Genomic DNA, 17,993 nt, shown 5'->3' with positions numbered 1-17,993 from the left:
GCCGGCTTGGTCCTGACTTGGGCAGGGGGCTGGACTTGATGACCTCCTGAGGTCTCTTCCAGCTCCATGACTCTATGATTCTAACTTGCATGGGGGTCCGTTCTCAGCAAGTCTTCCTTCCACACTCTGGGGGTGATCCAAAGCCCACGGAAAGACTCACGTTAGATTTGATGAGTTTTGGATCAGGCTCAGCGGCTCTGCTGACTCAGCCGTGCAGGACTGAAGCCTTTGGGGACCATCCGGAAAGCTTTGTTTTATGCTTGTGGGGCAAACACCCCCTATGCTTTTACACCCTAGGGCAGAGCTGTGCATTTTTTGGATTTATGTAACAGCAGCTTTTTTTAAAAAAATCAGTAAGGTTAATTCCTGTCATTAGGCGGAGTTAACCTCCCCCCCCAATACTGCAAAAATGAATTAACAAATTATAAAGCACAAGGACCATACAAAGGCTCTAACAAGGCACTCATTTAAAACAAGCTCTGCCTTTAGCTGGGAGATTGTAATTACACAGCACATGCATTTTAGAGCTCCTCACACTAATATGCAAACGACCTGCAATTAAATCAATTTTCGGGGGGGGGGGGGAGAGCGGATAACATCACATGCCAGGGCAATGTTGAATGCTGGGCAGTTTACTTGTGATCATGGAGGACTTTAAAACTGGGAAGAGAGGCTGCTCGTATCCTTAGGAGTTCACTAGGAATGTTGCCTGAGGGAAGATTGCAGGATGCAGATATGTTTTTTGGGGGGCTGCTCTTGGACACTGGGAGATCTCCCAGCAGAACTTGACCCCCCCAAAATACTGGGATTCTTGCACAATCTCTCCACCGGTGTTACAAATCAAACTTACTACTGTACACTAGGGCTGCGTCAAGATTGGCATAATTTTTCGGAAATGCTTTTAACGGAAAAGTTTTCCATTAAAAGCATTTTTGGAACAGAGCGTCTAGATTGGCACGGATGCTTTTCCACAAAAGCACTTTTTGCGGAAAAGCGTCCGTGCCAATCTAGACTCACTTTTCCGCAAAAAAGCCCCGATCGCCATTTTCGCGATCAGGGCTTTTTTGCGGAAAACAAATCTGAGCTGTCTACACTGGCCCTTTTGCGCAAAAGGGACTTTTGCCTGAATGGGAGCAGAACAATATTTCCGCAAGAAGCACTGATTTCTTACAGTAGGAAGTCAGTGCTTTTGCAGAAATTCAAGCGGCCAGTGTAGACAACTGGCAAGTTTTTCCGGAAAAGCGGCTGATTTTCCGGAAAAACTGGCCAGTCTAGACACCGCCTATAAGTAGTGTTGAAAAGTGAGCTCTTTCAATCCTCCCCATCAGGGGCGCTGGAGCAATGTGTATAGTGTGTGTGTGTGTGTGGGTGGGGGTGTTTACAAACCAGGGGGGCAGCTAACCCCCAGTTCCTCCATCAAACTGCTTGTCAGCCTCTTAGATTGAGATTTCTTTCTTTTTGTTTTTCAGGAAAAGGGGAAACATTCGATGCTTAATCCAATTAGCTCGTTCGCATGTTTCTTCTTTAAAAGAAAAAAAACCAACAACCTCATTTCAATCTAGAGACTATGCTTCAACAACTAGCTAATTTCTCCCGGATTGCTTTCCCTATTTGCATAGAAAGCCTATCTGTGAACGCTGCACTCTGTGTTATGTCTTTTGGGGAGGGTGGTCGGTTTCCTGCGTTACATGACTTCTAGCTACCGTCTCCCCTAGCTTGGTTATTTAATTCCTACTCGCTACCAGAAAAAGGAACCTTCGATGCTGAGCTTAATGAAAAAAGATATATTTTTAAAAAAGATCTGAGGCTGGCAGAAACACGAGAGACGGGTTGAATAATCTGGGTTTACGTTCCTAGTTTAATTCATTCAGTTGGTTTGGAAATATATTTCAGTCCACTCTTGGGAAGCAGGAAAAGTAAAGCCAAGGTGAATAAAACTGTGGTCTGTAAAATTCTTTCTCCTTGCATCTAGATAGACCTGTGCAAAACCGCATCTGCATCCACGCCTGCATGAAACCGAGCGGAAGCATCTGCTGGTTTAAAATCCTGAATAAAAACCGAAAATAGTCCCAGGTCAGAGGGACACTGTCTCATTAAAATCACCATGGTCCTGAAACTGCAATGCAAACATTAAAGTGCAGTATTTTTCAATTAGAGCTGACGAATTCAATCAAAATTCCATAGATTAGGATGAAATGAGGCATGGGTCATTTACAGGGGAATTTAATTGCAGAGCCATTAGACAAATAGTATATTTGCCATTCTCACATTATCCATCATTTTAGACATCAATAGAAGGAGCAGCATCTTCGCTAATACTGCAGCACTTCCCAGTCTTTGCCTGTAAACACTCCCTTTCCCCATAGCTCCTGATTAGATCTGATTTCATTTAAAGCCATGGGGGATTATAAATGTGCAGGCAATCAGGTTCATTAGGACTCCGAAATCTCATTTCTGATTTGTATTGCTTTGTGGGTCGCCCGCCTCAGTGCAGCTTGGGGAGGGCTGCTTTGCTTTGAAAATCAGATGCTATTTCATTACCATGGCCTGGGGGGTGGTTTTTGGGGGGGAGGGAAAAGGTTTTACCCACCCGGCCCCAGATAATTTTGTGAGTCCTCACAATAGAGCCCCCTCAAATTGAGGACCCGCTCCTGAACCCCAGGGCTCCAATGAGTGTTTTGCCATTGTCTTGCAGGGTTGTTTGTGTGTGTGTGTGTGTGTGTGTATGGGCTGGATCGGGGCCCTGCTCAGAAGTAGTAGCCCTAAGGTTGAAGGGCTAACAATAGCTATCCAGCATGTACACCCCCCCTAAAAGGGAGGTTTTCCTGTCCAGTTTCCACCCCCCCCCAAAAGGGAGGTCCTCCTGTCCAGTTTACATTCACACACAAACAAATCTAAAAGGGAGATCTTCCTGTCCAGTTTACACACACACACACACAAACAAATCTAAAAGGGAGGTCTTTCTGTCCGGTTTACTTACTTACTTACACACACACACACACACACACACACACACCCCCCCCTAAAAGGGAAGTCTTTCTGTCCAGTTTACTTACACACACACCTAAAAGGGAGATCTTTCTGTCCAGTTTACTTACACACACACACCTAAAAGGGAGATCTTTCTGTCCAGTTTACTTACACACACACACACACACACACACACACTTATTTAAAACACATTTGTAAAGTTTCCTGGAAGCATCTAACTCCTGAAATGTGCTTCGTGTCTGTAAAACCCTTTCTCCCTCCCTCAGCCTTGCTATTTACTCAGCCCAACTTGGTATATTGTTCACCAAAGCTCAGGGCGGGGTATTTTCGTTTTTTTATTGTCACAAGGCACAAACTGGACACACAACTCGCTGAGGTCACTGACATTTCATCTATAGTAGCCGCTGTACATTCACCACCTTTCATAAAATACACGCGCATCAGAGAGAAGAAAAAACCTCCACACAAAACCCCACCACCAGAAAAACCCTCATTTTACCCAACTGCATTGTGTGCTCATTGCTGGGTTAGCTGCCTCAGTAATTTAATTGGAATGAAACGTGGAAAATGTGTCATTTTTGAAGAATTTATGCATCACTTCCTAGAAATCTCATTGTGTTAACTAGCAGCCTACTGTGTTCTGTTTAGCAGGCATAATCGCATTTTTATGTGTCTCTGTATTATAAGTTAATGTGACCTCCTGTCTTTGGCTGATGAAAAAAATGATCCTTTCCCATAGCATCTGCATCAAAACTAGGGGCTGGTAGGAAAATCCTGCAATGTGCATTTCAGAATGTTCTTAGGAAATTTGCTAACTTTGCTCAGAGATGGGTACGAAATATGGATAGAAAACTGCCTCCCCCGTGAGTAATTACCCAGAGTGTTAAAAACCCACTGCATTTAGCATAGGCACCAGCAGAGCCTGCATTTTCAATCATGTTTATTGCTTACAAATTACGTTACAAAAGAAATCGTCTCCTTTGCTTTTTAGTGGAGTGCTTAAGCAAAGACTGTTAGGATTGCGGTAGTTCTGAAATGCCCATTCTTAAAGATGACTCCTGAAAAAAAACAACCAGCGCCTATGTACTTACATCCCATAGGGAAGTGTATAATTCTGCCTGGTGCAGAAGGATGCTGTCATTAGAACATCATGATAAAAAGAGGCAGCTGAGAACTGCATTTATGGACAAAGCCATAACTGATACAATGTTCGTGATTCATACAGAGAAGGCGCTAGCACAATCCAATAATCAATATTCGAATGACTGAATTTCTCTTTGCTTGGGCTGGGTAATACTGTGCTGTATTCTAGTACAGCTAACCAAGGGTATGTCTACACTGCAGCGCTATTTTCGGATACTTCCGGTATCCCGAAATAGCTATTCCGCGTCTTTTGAGCAAGTCCGCTATTTCGAAATAACGGACTCTCTATTCCGACATCCCTGTAAACCTCATTCCACGAGGAGTAAGGGACGTTTTGGGACAGTGCTCTATTTTGAAATTGGGCACTGTGTAGACAGTGCCCAATTTCGAAATGTTATTTTGAAATGAACTCGTAGAAAGCTGTGCAATTACGAAGCTGATTTTGAGCTACGGGTGCAGTGTAGACGCCCCCCAAGACTGCTATCCACCTCCAACAGAGAACCATCCGCTCCCCACACGGAACTCCTTAATTCGGATGGAAAGTAGGGAACTACTGCTAGCGAGGCCAATAATACGACTGTTGTGCACATGGCGCCACCTGGAGGCTGTAGGGAAGATCCCTTTAAACCGTAGCAACCAGCAATTTCACTGGGTTTAGAACAGGGGGGTTCAGACTTTTTTTCCTCGCCACCTACTTGAAGAAAATTGTTGATGCCCGCGACCTACCATAATAGGAGAGCTGTTTTCAAAGACCTAAAAGGGTGTCACAAGGAGGAGGGTGAAGAATGGTTCTCCTTGGCCTCTGGGGATAGGACAGGGCTGAAACTGCCGCAAGGGAGGTTTAGGTTGGACGTTAGGAAAAACTTCCAGCCTGTCAGGGTGGTGAAACACTGGAATAAATTGCCCAGGGAGGTTGTGGAATCTCCATCGCTGGGGATATTTAAGAGCAGGTTGGACAGACACCTGTCAGGGATGGTCTAGATGGTGCTTGGTCCTGCCGTGAGGGCAGGGGACTGGACTCGATGACTCTCGAGGTCCCTTCCAGTCCTAGTGTTCTAGGATTCTATCCTTTGAAAAGAGTGAGGGCTATTGGGTAGGTCTGGGGTGGGACAGAGATGAGATGTTTGCCATGGGGGTGGGGGGGCCTCTGGCTTTGGAGAGGCTCAGGGCTGGGGGCGGGCGTTGGTGCTCAGGGTTTGGGGCTGGGTGGTGTTGCAGGGAGGGTTGCTAAGGCAGCTTCCTGCCTGTCCTGGCTCTGCGGGCGGCACTGCACCCCGGAAGTGGCCAACAGCTGGTCTGCTTCCTAGGTAGAGGCGCGCAAGTGTCTCTGTGTGCAGCTGTCGCCCACGGGCGCCGGTGCCTAGAGCCAATGCCCAGGGTGGAGGCAGCGCAGGGAGCCCTGTCCAGCCCCTCTAGGACCAGGACCAGCTTCTGGCTGCTTATGGGGCACAGCAGGATCTGCAGGGCAGGACGGGGAGGAAGCCTGCCTAGCATCCCTGCTGGTGCCCTGGTACTGGGCCATGGCCCTTCCTTTGAAACTCACTGATTTAGAAAGCTGTGTGGCACTTTCTCATTGCTGCTTTGCTGCGGCTGATGATGCCCGTAGATTGGAAGCTAACACAGGTTTCACATTCTCTCCCTGGAACTGATGACACGGGAAGAGCTATTTAAAGAGACGGGGGGAGAACCGATTGGCTTCTGGATGTGCTGGTCAACCAGGACAGGGGGAGTTTGATGATAAAACAGGGGGCTTGAAATAAACCAGAAAAGTTACAGGCCACGTCAGCCTCCTTTTTTCCTTGCTAAGCACAAATTTTGAAGACCATGTTTCTTATATTTGAAGGCCAGGTTACCTTCCCATGATAAGTTCTATTGGCTTATACGCTGGGCTGCCAATTTACTGCCGTGTGCTGGGCTTTCATTCTGAATTATGTTTTGAACACTGCGCTTAGCTCTGTATGGTTGTATTGAGGACGCCCCTCTGAGAAGTTGCCACGCGAATATATGTGACCGTAAAAAAGGGCCAATAGGATGCGTGAAATGCTGCAGTCAAAATGTTTTTTTCTATATGCAGCTGTGTGGGTTGAATCTGGAAAATAAGACGGGGCTGAAAACTCGACTTATCGTTGCTGGCTTGATACAGTGGAATGGAGCGCAGACACCCTTTATGCCTAACCTCTCCACGCCTCCAGATAAACCCAGCCCAAAATACCCTCCCCCCAAAACCAAATAATCAGCCTTTACAAAAGTGTAAGAAAATCTTACACATCAAAAACAAACACTCTCTACCAGTTGGATTTTTTACCTTTAACAAGATCCTGGAGACTCAATGTAGTTCCCCAAAGAGTTCGGTATTGCTATAGATCATAGAATCATAGAATAATAGGACTGGAAGGGACCTCAAGAGGTCATCGAGTCCAGCCCCCCGCCCTCAAGGCAGGACCAAGCTCCGTCTACACCATGTGGCAGGCGTGCCGATAGAATGGGGATGATGGGCAGCGGTTTGGGCGATTCCTCCTGAGGTCATGGACACTTATGAATTGCGGGGACGATTGGGGTACTTACAGACAGGCATGTGGTTAGATATTTCGCAAAATCTGGGCCTAATTTCTGTGGCCATTCTGTTCTCTCGTGAGTAGAACATGGTAGCCCTAGCTACCAAACCCAACATGTGACTAGCTTCAGTGCATCATGACCTGCTCAGAGCAGAGTTAAAAACTCCTGAAAACATCTTTGGAGATGCTGCAAGCTGCCAGAGGTTGGATGGAGCCATTTAAAGAAAATCTTCCTGTGTGTATGTAGAGTAGCCAGCTTTGTTCTTTAACGGACAGTTAAAATGCGAATAGGGGCTTGTCTCTGTTGAGGCTTGGAAGAATTCGATTTTGATTGGCCAATGTCAATAAACGCTGATTTTACCACACACACACACAGTGATATCAAAATATTTCCATTGATAATAATAAAAATTTACAGATAGGCAAAGTAAGACAAATGTTGCTTGAGGACTTATTAGAGACAAAAAACCCTGCAGTGAAGTAAAGTTTTGATCTAGGCTTGTTGAATAGACTAGTGAATGAAGAGTAAAACCAGGGATGAGATCCTAATTTAAGGCTTTATATATTTTGGCATGTGATGTTGGCAGTTTGTGCTTTAGTGGTTTATAAAGCTTTGGGCACTTTGAATTTTAAAAGCCACTGTCATTAGCTAATTGTCTGCCTTCCCCATCATTTCCTGCAACTTTGAAAATTTGAATTGTTAACAAATGCTTAAAATCCGGGGAGCAACCCCACTGAAATCATTAGGACTGCTCATGGGTTAAATCCTGCTGATGCTTATACACGTTTAATGTTATAGAATCAGAGAACCATAGAGCTGGAAGAGACCTCAGGAGGTCATCAAGTCCAGCCCCCTGCCCAAGGCAGGACCAATCTCAACTAAATCAACCCGGCCAGGGCTTTGTCAAGCCGAGACTTAAACACCTCTAGGGATGGAGAGTCCGCCACCTCCCTAGGGAACCCATCCCAGTGCTTCACCACCCTCCCAGGGAAATAGTTTTTCCTAATCTCCAAACTTAGACCTCTCCCACTGTAACTTGAGCCCATTGCTCCTTGTTCTGCCATCTGTCACTACTGAGAACAGCCTCTCTCCATCCTCTTTGGAACCTCCCTTCAGGAAGCTGAAGGCTTCTATCAAATCCCCCCCTCACTCTTCTCTTCTGCAGACTAAACAAACCCAAATCCCTCAGTCTCTCCTCATAGGTCATGCGCTCCAGCCCCCTAATCATTTTGGTCACCCTCCGCTGGACCCTCTCCAATGCATCCACATCCTTTCTATAGTGGGGGGCCCAGAATTGGACACAGTATTCCAGATCTGGCCTCACCAGAGCCGAACAAAGGGGAATAATCACTTCTCTGCATCTGCTGGCAATGCTCCTCCTAATTCAACCTAATATGCCATTAGCCTTCTTGGCTACACGGGCACATTGTTGACTCATTTCCAGCTTCTCATCCACTGTAACCCGCAGGTCCTTTTCTGCAGAACTGCTACTTAGCCAGTTGGTCCCCAGCCTGTAACAATGCTTGGGTTTTCTTCCATCCCAAGTGCAGGACTCTACACTTGTCCTTGTTGAACCTAATCAGATTTCTTGTGGCCCAATCCTCTAATCTGTCCAGGTCACTCTGGACCCTATCCCTGCCCTCCAGCATATCTACCTCTCCCCCTAACTTAGTGTCATCTGCAAACTTGCTGAGGGTGCAATCCATCCCCTTATCCAGGTCATTAATAAAGATTTTGAACAAAACCGGCCCTAGAACCGATCCTTGGGGCACTCCACTAGAAACCGACCGCCAACCTGACATCGAGCCATTGATCACTAGGCTGTTATGCATGTGTGTCATCTCATTGACTTCAATTAAGATTTTATAACACATTCTCCTCATGTCAGTAATAGGCTTATTACTGCTATTACTCATTTGTTAACCCCCGTCAATCTAGACAATTGATCAGTGTAACCTTAATATGTAATGTGCTTAAAAAAATTCTATACAATATTTCAACTGAAAGCAACTTTGAAAATTGCAGCGTAAATCCCTGAAAACATTTGTAACGGACATGACAGATTCTTAACTTTAAAGGCACAAACAAAAGCTATTGTCAAGAGTGCTGAGGAGCAGTTAGAATGGAAGGACAGCCCTTCAGAGCAGTATTCCTTCGGGTTCCAACAGCAGGTAGTTTTGGAGGGGTTTGGGCACGGGTAATAAGGGGATCAGGTAGTGGCATTTGCCGCCAAACTTTTTCCGAATGGTGCAACGGCACAAATGTTGCAGACTCCGAGGAGTGCAGGAGAGCATGAAAAAGGATTCATAAAAGGGCAGGTGCATCTGTAAAGCAAGAGAGAGTAAACCCTGAATTCAGCTTTGGCTAGACAAAACAGAGACTTGTCAGGCTGAAAATCAATGGCATGGTTCAATTAAGCAGGGTAACATCGGTACTGAAACCTGTTTCCAGGTTAAGGAGCCTAGGTGCCGGCAGTTGGTCCTTTTTGCTTATAGCTTCGCATGCCTGGATTTGCCTTGATCATCACAACACATTTCTTTGTGTCATCAGCACAGCCCCACAGGAAAGTGATGGCACAAACGCATGGTGGGTTACCCCATCGGGCAGTATTGTGCCCTCACAGGAGAGTAAACCAGGAGTAAAACGTTTTGAATGGATGCAAATCTGATGCCCAGCTGCAATGATGAAAATGAGGTTGCTGTATAAAGCACGTTCCTAGAGTAAAAATGCTTGTTAAGGTCAGTTTTAGCAATTTGTCACATTCGTTTTTGGACTTCCCTCCTTTCCCTTTGCACCATCGGCTGGGCACGGTACTTGTCCTTGGTGCCTTTTGGCTGTTTTCAGTTTTGGAGCGGGATCCTGAGCTTTTGTGGGCCTTGCTCCTGGTCTGGTTATTTACCTCTGCACAGGGGAGGTGTAAGAGGCAGCCTTTCGGATGGTGGGAATGGGGCAGGAAGGAAGTTATATGGCTCATAGTCTCGTGGTGGTGCGGCCCAGGCACTGTGAGATATCTGCCTGTGTCTTGGGAGGCCAAATGATGCCATTGGCTAGGGCAGGGGCGGCCAACCCATTCCAGATGAAGAGCCTGGATCCAGCGCGAAGAGCTGGGTCAAAATGTCGTAGAGAAAAAAAAAAGGACTGGCCCTTTAAGAAAGTTTTTGGAGGTTTTTTGGCCTCAACAGGCTCCGGGCTGTGGCCACCATATTGGATCCGCCATTTTGATCTGGACAGCTCCTCTGCTCCAGTGAGCACAAGGGAGCTGGGAGGCGTGGGCCGTGTTCAGGGGACACGGGGGCAGCTTCGTAAGCCACAATGATGGGGGTGGGTGGAAGTGCCGCATGTGGTTCGCGAGCCGTGGGTTGGCCACACCTGGGCTAGGGGCATATCTAAGACACCAGCCCACCGTTTTCCTACCTGAAATATTTCCTCCGGAATAGCCTCCAGCCACTGCTCAGAGATGGGCACTTGAGAGTAGGAGTTGAAGAGGATTTCGATGATCTCGGGCACAGATGCACAAGACCTCAGCACCTAGAACGAACCCAAAGGGGAGGAGATGAGGGGATTTCACAAAGGGGTGCTGAACCATCCCCAGATCTGAGGCTTTTCCAAAACCCCAAAGTGGCTGACTGGAGGTTTCCCTTTTCAGCATGTCGCTAGATGAAAGGATCAGCGGGTCCATCAATGACAGTCCTTGGGGAGGGGTCAAACAATACTCAAAGAAATTCTGCTCTGGAGCAAGTCCCTAAATCGCCTTCATATGAAAAAAGCCTGGAGAAGGCTTGCTTTTGTTGTGGTGTTATTTTCGTTGGAGGCACCACAATTGTGTTTACACACGGTGCATGATAAGCCGGGATCATATTCTCTTTATGGTTTGAAGTAAAATCAATGCAAGGCCAAGCTACAGCAAGACTACTGTGAGGGTCAAAATTGCAAACTGATAGGCCAGGGTTCTGTGACTGACAGACAGGCAGGCCAGGGAATCTCTAGTAGTAGCCTCCACAGCAAAGCTAGTTTCAGCCTATCCTAATCCTTTCCCCCTTCCACTCTTAGACTATGTCTACACTGCAGGCTTCTTGCGCAAGAACGGCTGTTCTTGTGCAAAACCTTGCAGAGCTTCTACACTGCACGCACATTCTTGTGCAAGTAAATTTACAGTACAGTGTCGGAAAAGAGGGCTTCTTGCAGAAGAGTTATTCTTCTCCCCATGGGGAATAAGCCTTTTTTCACAAGAGTTCTTGCGCAAGAAGGCAGTGTGGACAGGCAACATGGATTTCTTGTGCAAGATATCCCTTTGGCTAAAATGGCCATTAGAGCTTTTTTGCGCAAGAGAGCGTCCACACTGCCATGGACGCTCTTATGCAAAAGCACAGCTCTTGCACAAAAGCACATGGTAGTGTGGACACGCTCTTGCGCAAGAACTTTTGCACAAGACATCTGGTGCAAAACAGTTCTTGTGCAAGAAGCTTGCAGTGTAGATGTAGCCTACACTGCATTGTAAACTCGAAATAAGATGCGCAATTTGTGCTATACAAATTGCGAAGCTTATTTCGAGTTTATTTCGAAATAGGCTATTTTGAAATTTGGTGCTGTCTGCACAGCACCTAATTTCAAAATAAAGTGCAATTTCGAGACATCCCTTAACCCTCGTGGAACGAGGGTTACCAGGATGCCGAAATAGCGCGCCCGTTATTTTGAAAAATATTTTGAAATAGCGGGTGGCTTGTGAAGACGTGGGGTACCAGAGGTGTCCCGAAATAACTTTGATGTGTAGACATACCCTTACAGACTTCACACACTCATCCACCTTAAACATTTCATTCACATTTTCATGTTAATTACTCCAGGTAGCAGAGTCGCCGTGAAAGATTCGCCCCAACTCAAGCCACCTTGAATTTGGGCACTTTCCCGGGACATCAACAAGCTGCCCTTTTCCAAAGCAAAGCACCCTGGGTAACATTTTAACAAGTGCCCAAATGACTTAGGTGTCTAGGGCCAATGGCATGGTCTCAGTAGGGTTATGTCTACACTGCATTTTTTGTGTGGAAGAGGATATGCAAATGGCATGTTCATTTGCATATCTTCTTCTGATTCTTTTTGCGAAGAATGCAGTCGGAAAAAAACCCTTTTTCGCAAGATCCCTTATTCCTCAAAAATCGAGGTTTACAGGATCTTGCGAAAAAGATTTTTTTCCTTCCCGTCTACACGGGGCTTTTTAGCGGCAAAACCTCTTCCGCAAAAAGAATCGGAAGAAGATATGCAAATGAACACGCCATTTGCATATCCTCTTCTGCAAAAAAACTGCAGTGTAGACATAGCCTAGGATTGAAACCTCTGTGGTCACTGAAACAAGCGTGCAAACTGTCTGTAATGAACGTACCCAGACGGGATCCCCTGCCTTTTTGAAAAGTTTACCCTCTGTCCCCAAGGAGCCCTCATGTGCCCAGGCATGTGATTTGAAGGCAGCACCGACCTTTTTTGCAACATCTTGTGTGACTCTAAGGCCCTGTCCTGAGAGGCAGGCAGCTCCTCACAAGGCCGGGCCACAAACGAAAAGGCAAAAAACATACACGGAGCGTGATTCACCTCTGTGTGATTTGGTGCTGAGCTGGGCAGGTAAAAAAAATCGCACTGCACACCGTCGTCCTTAGTATCACTGCGCTGACTTCAGTGACATTACCCCAGGGAGCAACATCACAGGTTTTCACACGGAGGGATAAATAGCACAGCCTCACCTGGCCTCCATCCCAGACCCAGAACGGTTTGTTTATGTCCGCGAATGCGATGGCCCTTCAGGTCCCCAGTGGAACTAATTAGCTGCCTCCCAGGGTTGAGGTCATAGCTGCAGGTCACCTGGTTCTTAGATCTAAGGCCAACAAGCAGCTAAATGAGGGGCAGAGCTTTAGCTACTTATTGGGAACAGGCAGGCACCTGTCCCAGGCCCTCAGCTCGGAGGGAACATCCCAGAAAGGAGCAGCCGGACATGGCCTGTTGGTTTAATGTTTTGTGGAAGACACTGATGTTCTGCCGCAGGCTGAGAGATTGATCTGGAGAATTTGCTCACCAGCTCGGAGTTTGCTAGCGGGACGCTCCCACGTGGCTGTGGCCTGGCGGTGCTTAGAGCCAGCTGCCTCTGCGCGGGTGAGCCAGAGCGAGATGCATCGCACAGGTTACTGTGGAACGAGGTGTACCGGTAGTTCAGAATAGGAAGCCTAATCCGAACTACCTAGTTCGTGCCGCGTGTAGCCGCGGGCACGGAGTTTGAACTAGCGGACATTTAAAAATGGCGGCGCCCGGCAATATGCAAATGAAGCCCGGGAAATTCAAATCCTGGGCTTCATTTGCAACTCCGGTTGCCTACATTAACCACCCTAGTTCGAACTAGGGTGGTAGTGTAGACATACCCTGAGTTCTTATGTTATGGGAACAAGTCAATAACTTTTCCTTATTCACTTTCTCCATCTCTCTCATAATTGTATCATATCCCATGTTAGTCTTCTCTTTTCTAAGCTGAAAAGTCCCAGTGTTTTTAATCTCTGTTCATATGACACCTGTTCCAACCCCTCATAGTTTTTGTTGCTCTTTTCTGGACCGTTTCCAATGCCAGGGAGCAACATCACAGGATTTCACCTGTTCCTGTGGGGGAGCTCTGTGGAGATGAGGCAACCACACCTGCTAGACGATTTGCTGTTTTTAAATTCCTCCAGCCCGTGTCTGCTAGAGCAACTTGCCTGAGGCCACCTCATGCTTTTTACACACAGCCCGGGAATGCTAATTGCCCTCAGCAATTATTGGCCTGGCTTGGACCAAACAACCAGTTATCCAACCTTCCTGTCACCCTTTACTGGTCCCTTGGAACAGCCTCTCCAGTGCCTAAACTGGCGGACTGACTGCCTCTAGCCAGCCTGTGAGACAGTACCTTCCCAAAGGCCATAGGCCAGATTTTTTGGGAGCCATGGTTCAGCAGCGTCTGCACTGTGAGATGCGGCCTCTGTTGCTGCTTGAAGGCTGCGGCCTGTAGGACGCAGGACATGGGGGAGGCTCCGTTGTAATCGATGGCATTCACGTCGGCTTTATTCTGCAGCAGAAACTGGACCAAGCCGAGGTTGGCGTTCTTGCAGGCCTTATGGAGCGGGCTCTTCTCCTCTTCGTCAGCGGCGTTCACTTCGGCACCGTACATAACCAGCAGCCAGCACACCCGCAGGTAGTCGCCTTGCTCCGCCGGTGCCTGGGCCTGCCCGCAAGCCAGGCTGAGTGGCGTTTCGTCCTGGCTGTTCTTCCTGTCCACGCTTGCGCCGTACCTCAAGTACAGGAGCGCGTGCTCGTAGAGGCCGTGCCTCGCTGCTGTGTGAAGTGGGGTCTCCTGGCTCGCTTCGCTCGGCAGCTCGACCATCGCGCCGTACTTCACCAGGAGCTTGGCACATCTGCAATGAAGTGACACAGCCCTTTACTGATGGCAAAAAGGCAGCCCAGCGCTTTGTCTTGGTGTTGGGCTACCTTTGCCGCGATGCATTAGCGAGAGCACATAGATTATCCCTCACACCAGAGATAACAGACCTCCCAACCCGTAAGCTCTTGGAGGGCCGCCGCCGGCGTCTGTGGGACGTGTGCTCCTAATTCACTTAGGCGCTCTTGGAGTGAGGGGACACTAGACTGAAGGCATGGAAGCTGAGGCATTTCACCTGGATGGGGTCAGTTAAAATGAACATGCAGCCCTCATTGGAGACAGGCCCCCAGTGTCCTGGGAATGGTGTTTGTTTCGGAGCAGTGCACGGGACCATTGCTAGCCTCTGTTTGAATTGCGAGGCAGACGGGAGCGGGGAGGGGGAGAAATGGGGTGGGTGCTTTTTTCAAACGCCCTCTGAGCCCGCTACTGCTGGCTGGTGCAGAAGCAATGTGGTTTTTTGGCGTGTGCTGGAGCAAACCGCTGCCCGGTGGGCCCCCTGCGGGTGGAGCGAGGGGTGGAGGAGCTGGCGGTGGAACGGGAAGGACACGAGAGGGGTCTGAGACAGAGCGCTACGGGGGAAGGAGGGTCTGCTTGACGTGGTGGGGGACAGTGGAGGCGTTACGAGGTGATGGTGCTGCGGTCGAACCAGCAGGTGGCGTGAAAGGGTCTCTGCTACCATTGTGGTCAGGACGGGGCTCTGGAACCGATCCCCTCAAGTTTGGCAGCCCCACATCACTGCATCTGGAAGGGGCTTCCCCCACAAGTGGGCCTGCTCAGGACCAGCATGGCTGGGACCAGGCAGCCCAGCAGGGGCTCCGCGACCCTCAGGCAAGCGCACCGGCAGCCAGCGCCTTCACGCCGGGGTGGGCAAAGGCTGGGCATCGCCGGGCCTGCTAAGTCTCCTCAGAAGGCTCCTCATTTCCAGCCTGCTCTGCTGGGCTTTTGAGGGAGCCTCTCGGGAGCCGGAAATAAGCTCAGGGTTGGCTTCCTAGCGTCCCTCTCCTGTTCCTCCCCGAGGTGCTTCCCAGACACTCCACTGGAGGAAAGGGGGATCTCCCGCCCTGCCGGAGCTGTGGGGGGAAGGTCTTGTTGCCCTGGGCAAGGCAAGAAACTGAGACATGAGGGAGAGAAGGCGAAACTAGAAGAGGGAGCTAGAGAGGATTATGGACATGAGGTCATGCCTAGTCACTGCGTAGACCTATTGCGGGTGTTGTTTGCATCATCCTCCACATCTGCAAATCTTGCCAAGCCGGGCGCCAGGTAAGTGCACCCCGCACGCCATGGCTGCTGCTAGAGGGGAGCCAATCTCCCCAGCTTTGGAGACGGTGGTCCATCCAGCCATCCACGCCTACTTTCCAGGGGGAGAGGCGGTCCTTTTTGGCTCGTGACAGAGCCTGCCGTCCCTGGCTGTTTTAAAGGGACCCTGGCCGGTTGCTCCAAGGGCAAACCCCGAGGTGGGGAAAGGTCACATGCGACACTGACCCCCGGCACATGATGCACGAGGGTAAGCGCCGGCGTGCAATGCTTGGGCCAGGTCAGCTCTGGCTGTGTCCGTGGGCCCTGCTGCCGTCTCCTCTCCCTATGGATGGAGAGACACAAGCCAGAAAACGACAGCGCTCCAGCCAGTCTCCGGGCGCTGCCCAGTAGGGGCTCTGGGAGACCCGGGGACAGGTAAGGTGACGAGGCAGGTATGGCGGGTGCACATCCCGGAAAGATTTTGTCAGAATCAGCCTTGCTCTGGAGACCCAGTCAACCATCGCAAGGACGGGGGAGACAATCAGCCAGCGGGTGTGTCTCCTGGCGGGGCTAACATCCCCGGAGTGTGATGCAAGCTACCCCTGCGATCCAAGGCTCGTCTGACACACAGGCCTGATGGCCGGGTTGGGAGGCAGCGGGGAAAGGCAAGGTTCTTTATATAGACGGCGGCTGCAAGCGAATCAGGGAATGAAAACATCCAACCCACGGTCTGGACCTTGCCAGTGCTCAAGGCTGGGTATTGAGCTCGAATAACTTGTAAGGGAGTAAAAAAGCGATAGCTACGTAATGCGTGAACGTGGGCTGCTTTGAGAGCCCCGGAGGGAGAGGTGCTGTACTCGGCCGCGTGTGGCATGGAAGCGGCTCTCTCCGCTCTTCTCTGACTCTTCCATTGATGGGACCCAAACAACAAGGGAAAACAACACCGAGTCCTGTGGCCTTAGAAGCGACCAGATTTATTTGGGCAACATCTTCCGTGGGTAAAACCCTCTTCACCAGATGCACCCGGCGTGACTGGGAGAGCAGATGTTTGCACTGCGAGGTCAAAACTTGGGGCAGGAAGAGAACAGGGCCCGCGTGGCAATTACCCAGTGAGAACGGCCTTTTCGGGAGTGTCTTTTTCCTTGGCCACGCTCGGCAACATTTCCTCATCCAGCCAGAAATCCCACCAATGCCAATGGGAGTGTGGCCCGAGTAAGGACTGCATGATTTCATCCCTTGAGTGCCCTGCGAGAGCACACTCCTTCCCCCGCCTTGGTCCAAGCCCACGGAAAGGAACAGGCATGGCGATCGGTGCATAGGACGGCTTGCGACCCAGCTTTGGGGACTCTCCCACGTGGCACCACCCGCTAATTCAAAAATGTGAATCTAAACAAAACCACTCCCGTCACAGAAGTCATCCTGGAAATCTGCAAAAGAGCGATCCGAGGCTGGGGGAGGCCAACATGAAGCCTTGGCCATTAAAAGGACTGCTCTCCCCCCACTTGTTTGCAATGTTGTATGTACAACTCAGATCGCCTTCCGACACACAGAGGGGGTTAAAGAGAAACAGTCCACAGCAATGGCTGTTTAGGGCACGTAAGTGAACGTGATCAGCCAGTCTGCACAAACAAAATGACGGCTGTTTTTCCTACGGGAAGCTGACGTTGGCACCATTGGCACGGTGACAGGGTGACAAAACAACGTCACATTCTGCCACATGTGGTGTCACTGGCCGGGTAACTGGCCAGGCTGAGATGAGGACTGAGATTAGGTAAAAACAAGGATGGCAGCCAGGAGGAGGGGAGACTCATAAGCAGTAAGGCAAGACCTTGAAAATATTCTTCTGGGATGTGGGTTTCAAAACAGAGACCGATGGGACAGTCCCGGACTCCGCTGTAGAGCCAAGCCTACCTCGCAAATACTGCCTACTTCTGATGGATTTGGTTCTGGGGAGATATTTATTCTCCTTTGTGGCCTGGCCAGTAAAAACCCATCTAAGCCTTCTTACATGTACTGGGCACCTATGTTTTTGCTCAAGTGTGCTTCTGCAGAGTTTAGTGATGTTCAGGGCTGACACTTACTGGAAATGACCCTTGCTCAGATCTAGACTGATTCATGCAGGCTTCAAGCAGTTTTTCTCCCCCCCCACCAGCTCTCCTTATGCGTCGCCTGTTTGGCTTCTGTGCCTAAAGCAATCGGACTCATAATGTTCCCTCTTCTCCATCCAGGCACAGAATAAATTTTGTATGTGCATCACCGCGCATGCAGCAGTGCACCACCAGTAGAAACAAAAAATCTACCGAGAGTGCTCTGAAAATCCTCTGGGCAGCATTTGAATCTCTCTTGAGTGGCTGCCCAAGCACACAGCTGACAGGGAACAGTGCTTGCCACCATGTGAAAGAATACCAGATGCCAAATGTGATTGGAGATCCTTCAGGGAACATGACCCGTAGCTCCCCCCGGCTCTTCTCCTCTCTCATTTTTCTTTCATTAATCGGTTTTATATTTCCATGGAAAGCTCTAGAGACTCCCATATTTAGTTCTGAAAGGCCCTGCTCCAATTGCCACGAGTAGTCACGATGGTGGCTATCGCACAACAGGGGCAAATCCAACTGCAGAATGG

The 17,993-nt window shown here is 49.2% G+C and overlaps 1 protein-coding gene across 2 annotated transcripts in view; it reads right to left on the bottom strand.

Moving 5' to 3' along the window:
* Positions 1-1,010: 1,010 nt before the first annotated feature.
* The window catches only part of ASB18 (ankyrin repeat and SOCS box containing 18), a 38,410-nt gene continuing 21,427 nt past the window's right edge, over positions 1,011-17,993 (bottom strand). The window contains exons 3-5 of one of the 2 annotated variants that reach the window (XM_075934045.2): positions 13,607-14,111; positions 10,105-10,218; positions 1,011-9,014 (exon numbers count right to left, since the gene is read on the bottom strand). In XM_075934045.2, coding sequence (XP_075790160.2) covers positions 8,829-9,014; positions 10,105-10,218; positions 13,607-14,111 — 805 coding nt within the window. In that variant the 3' untranslated portion in view covers positions 1,011-8,828. The remainder of the gene's footprint in view (positions 9,015-10,104; positions 10,219-13,606; positions 14,112-17,993) is intronic. The other variant, XM_075934046.2, reaches the window with a different exon arrangement.

The sequence above is a fragment of the Pelodiscus sinensis genome, chromosome 7 (genome assembly GCF_052426305.1).
Source record: "Pelodiscus sinensis isolate ZL-2025 chromosome 7, ASM5242630v1, whole genome shotgun sequence".
Classification (NCBI taxonomy): Eukaryota; Metazoa; Chordata; order Testudines; family Trionychidae; genus Pelodiscus; species Pelodiscus sinensis.
This window is presented reverse-complemented; position numbering and strand designations above follow the sequence as displayed.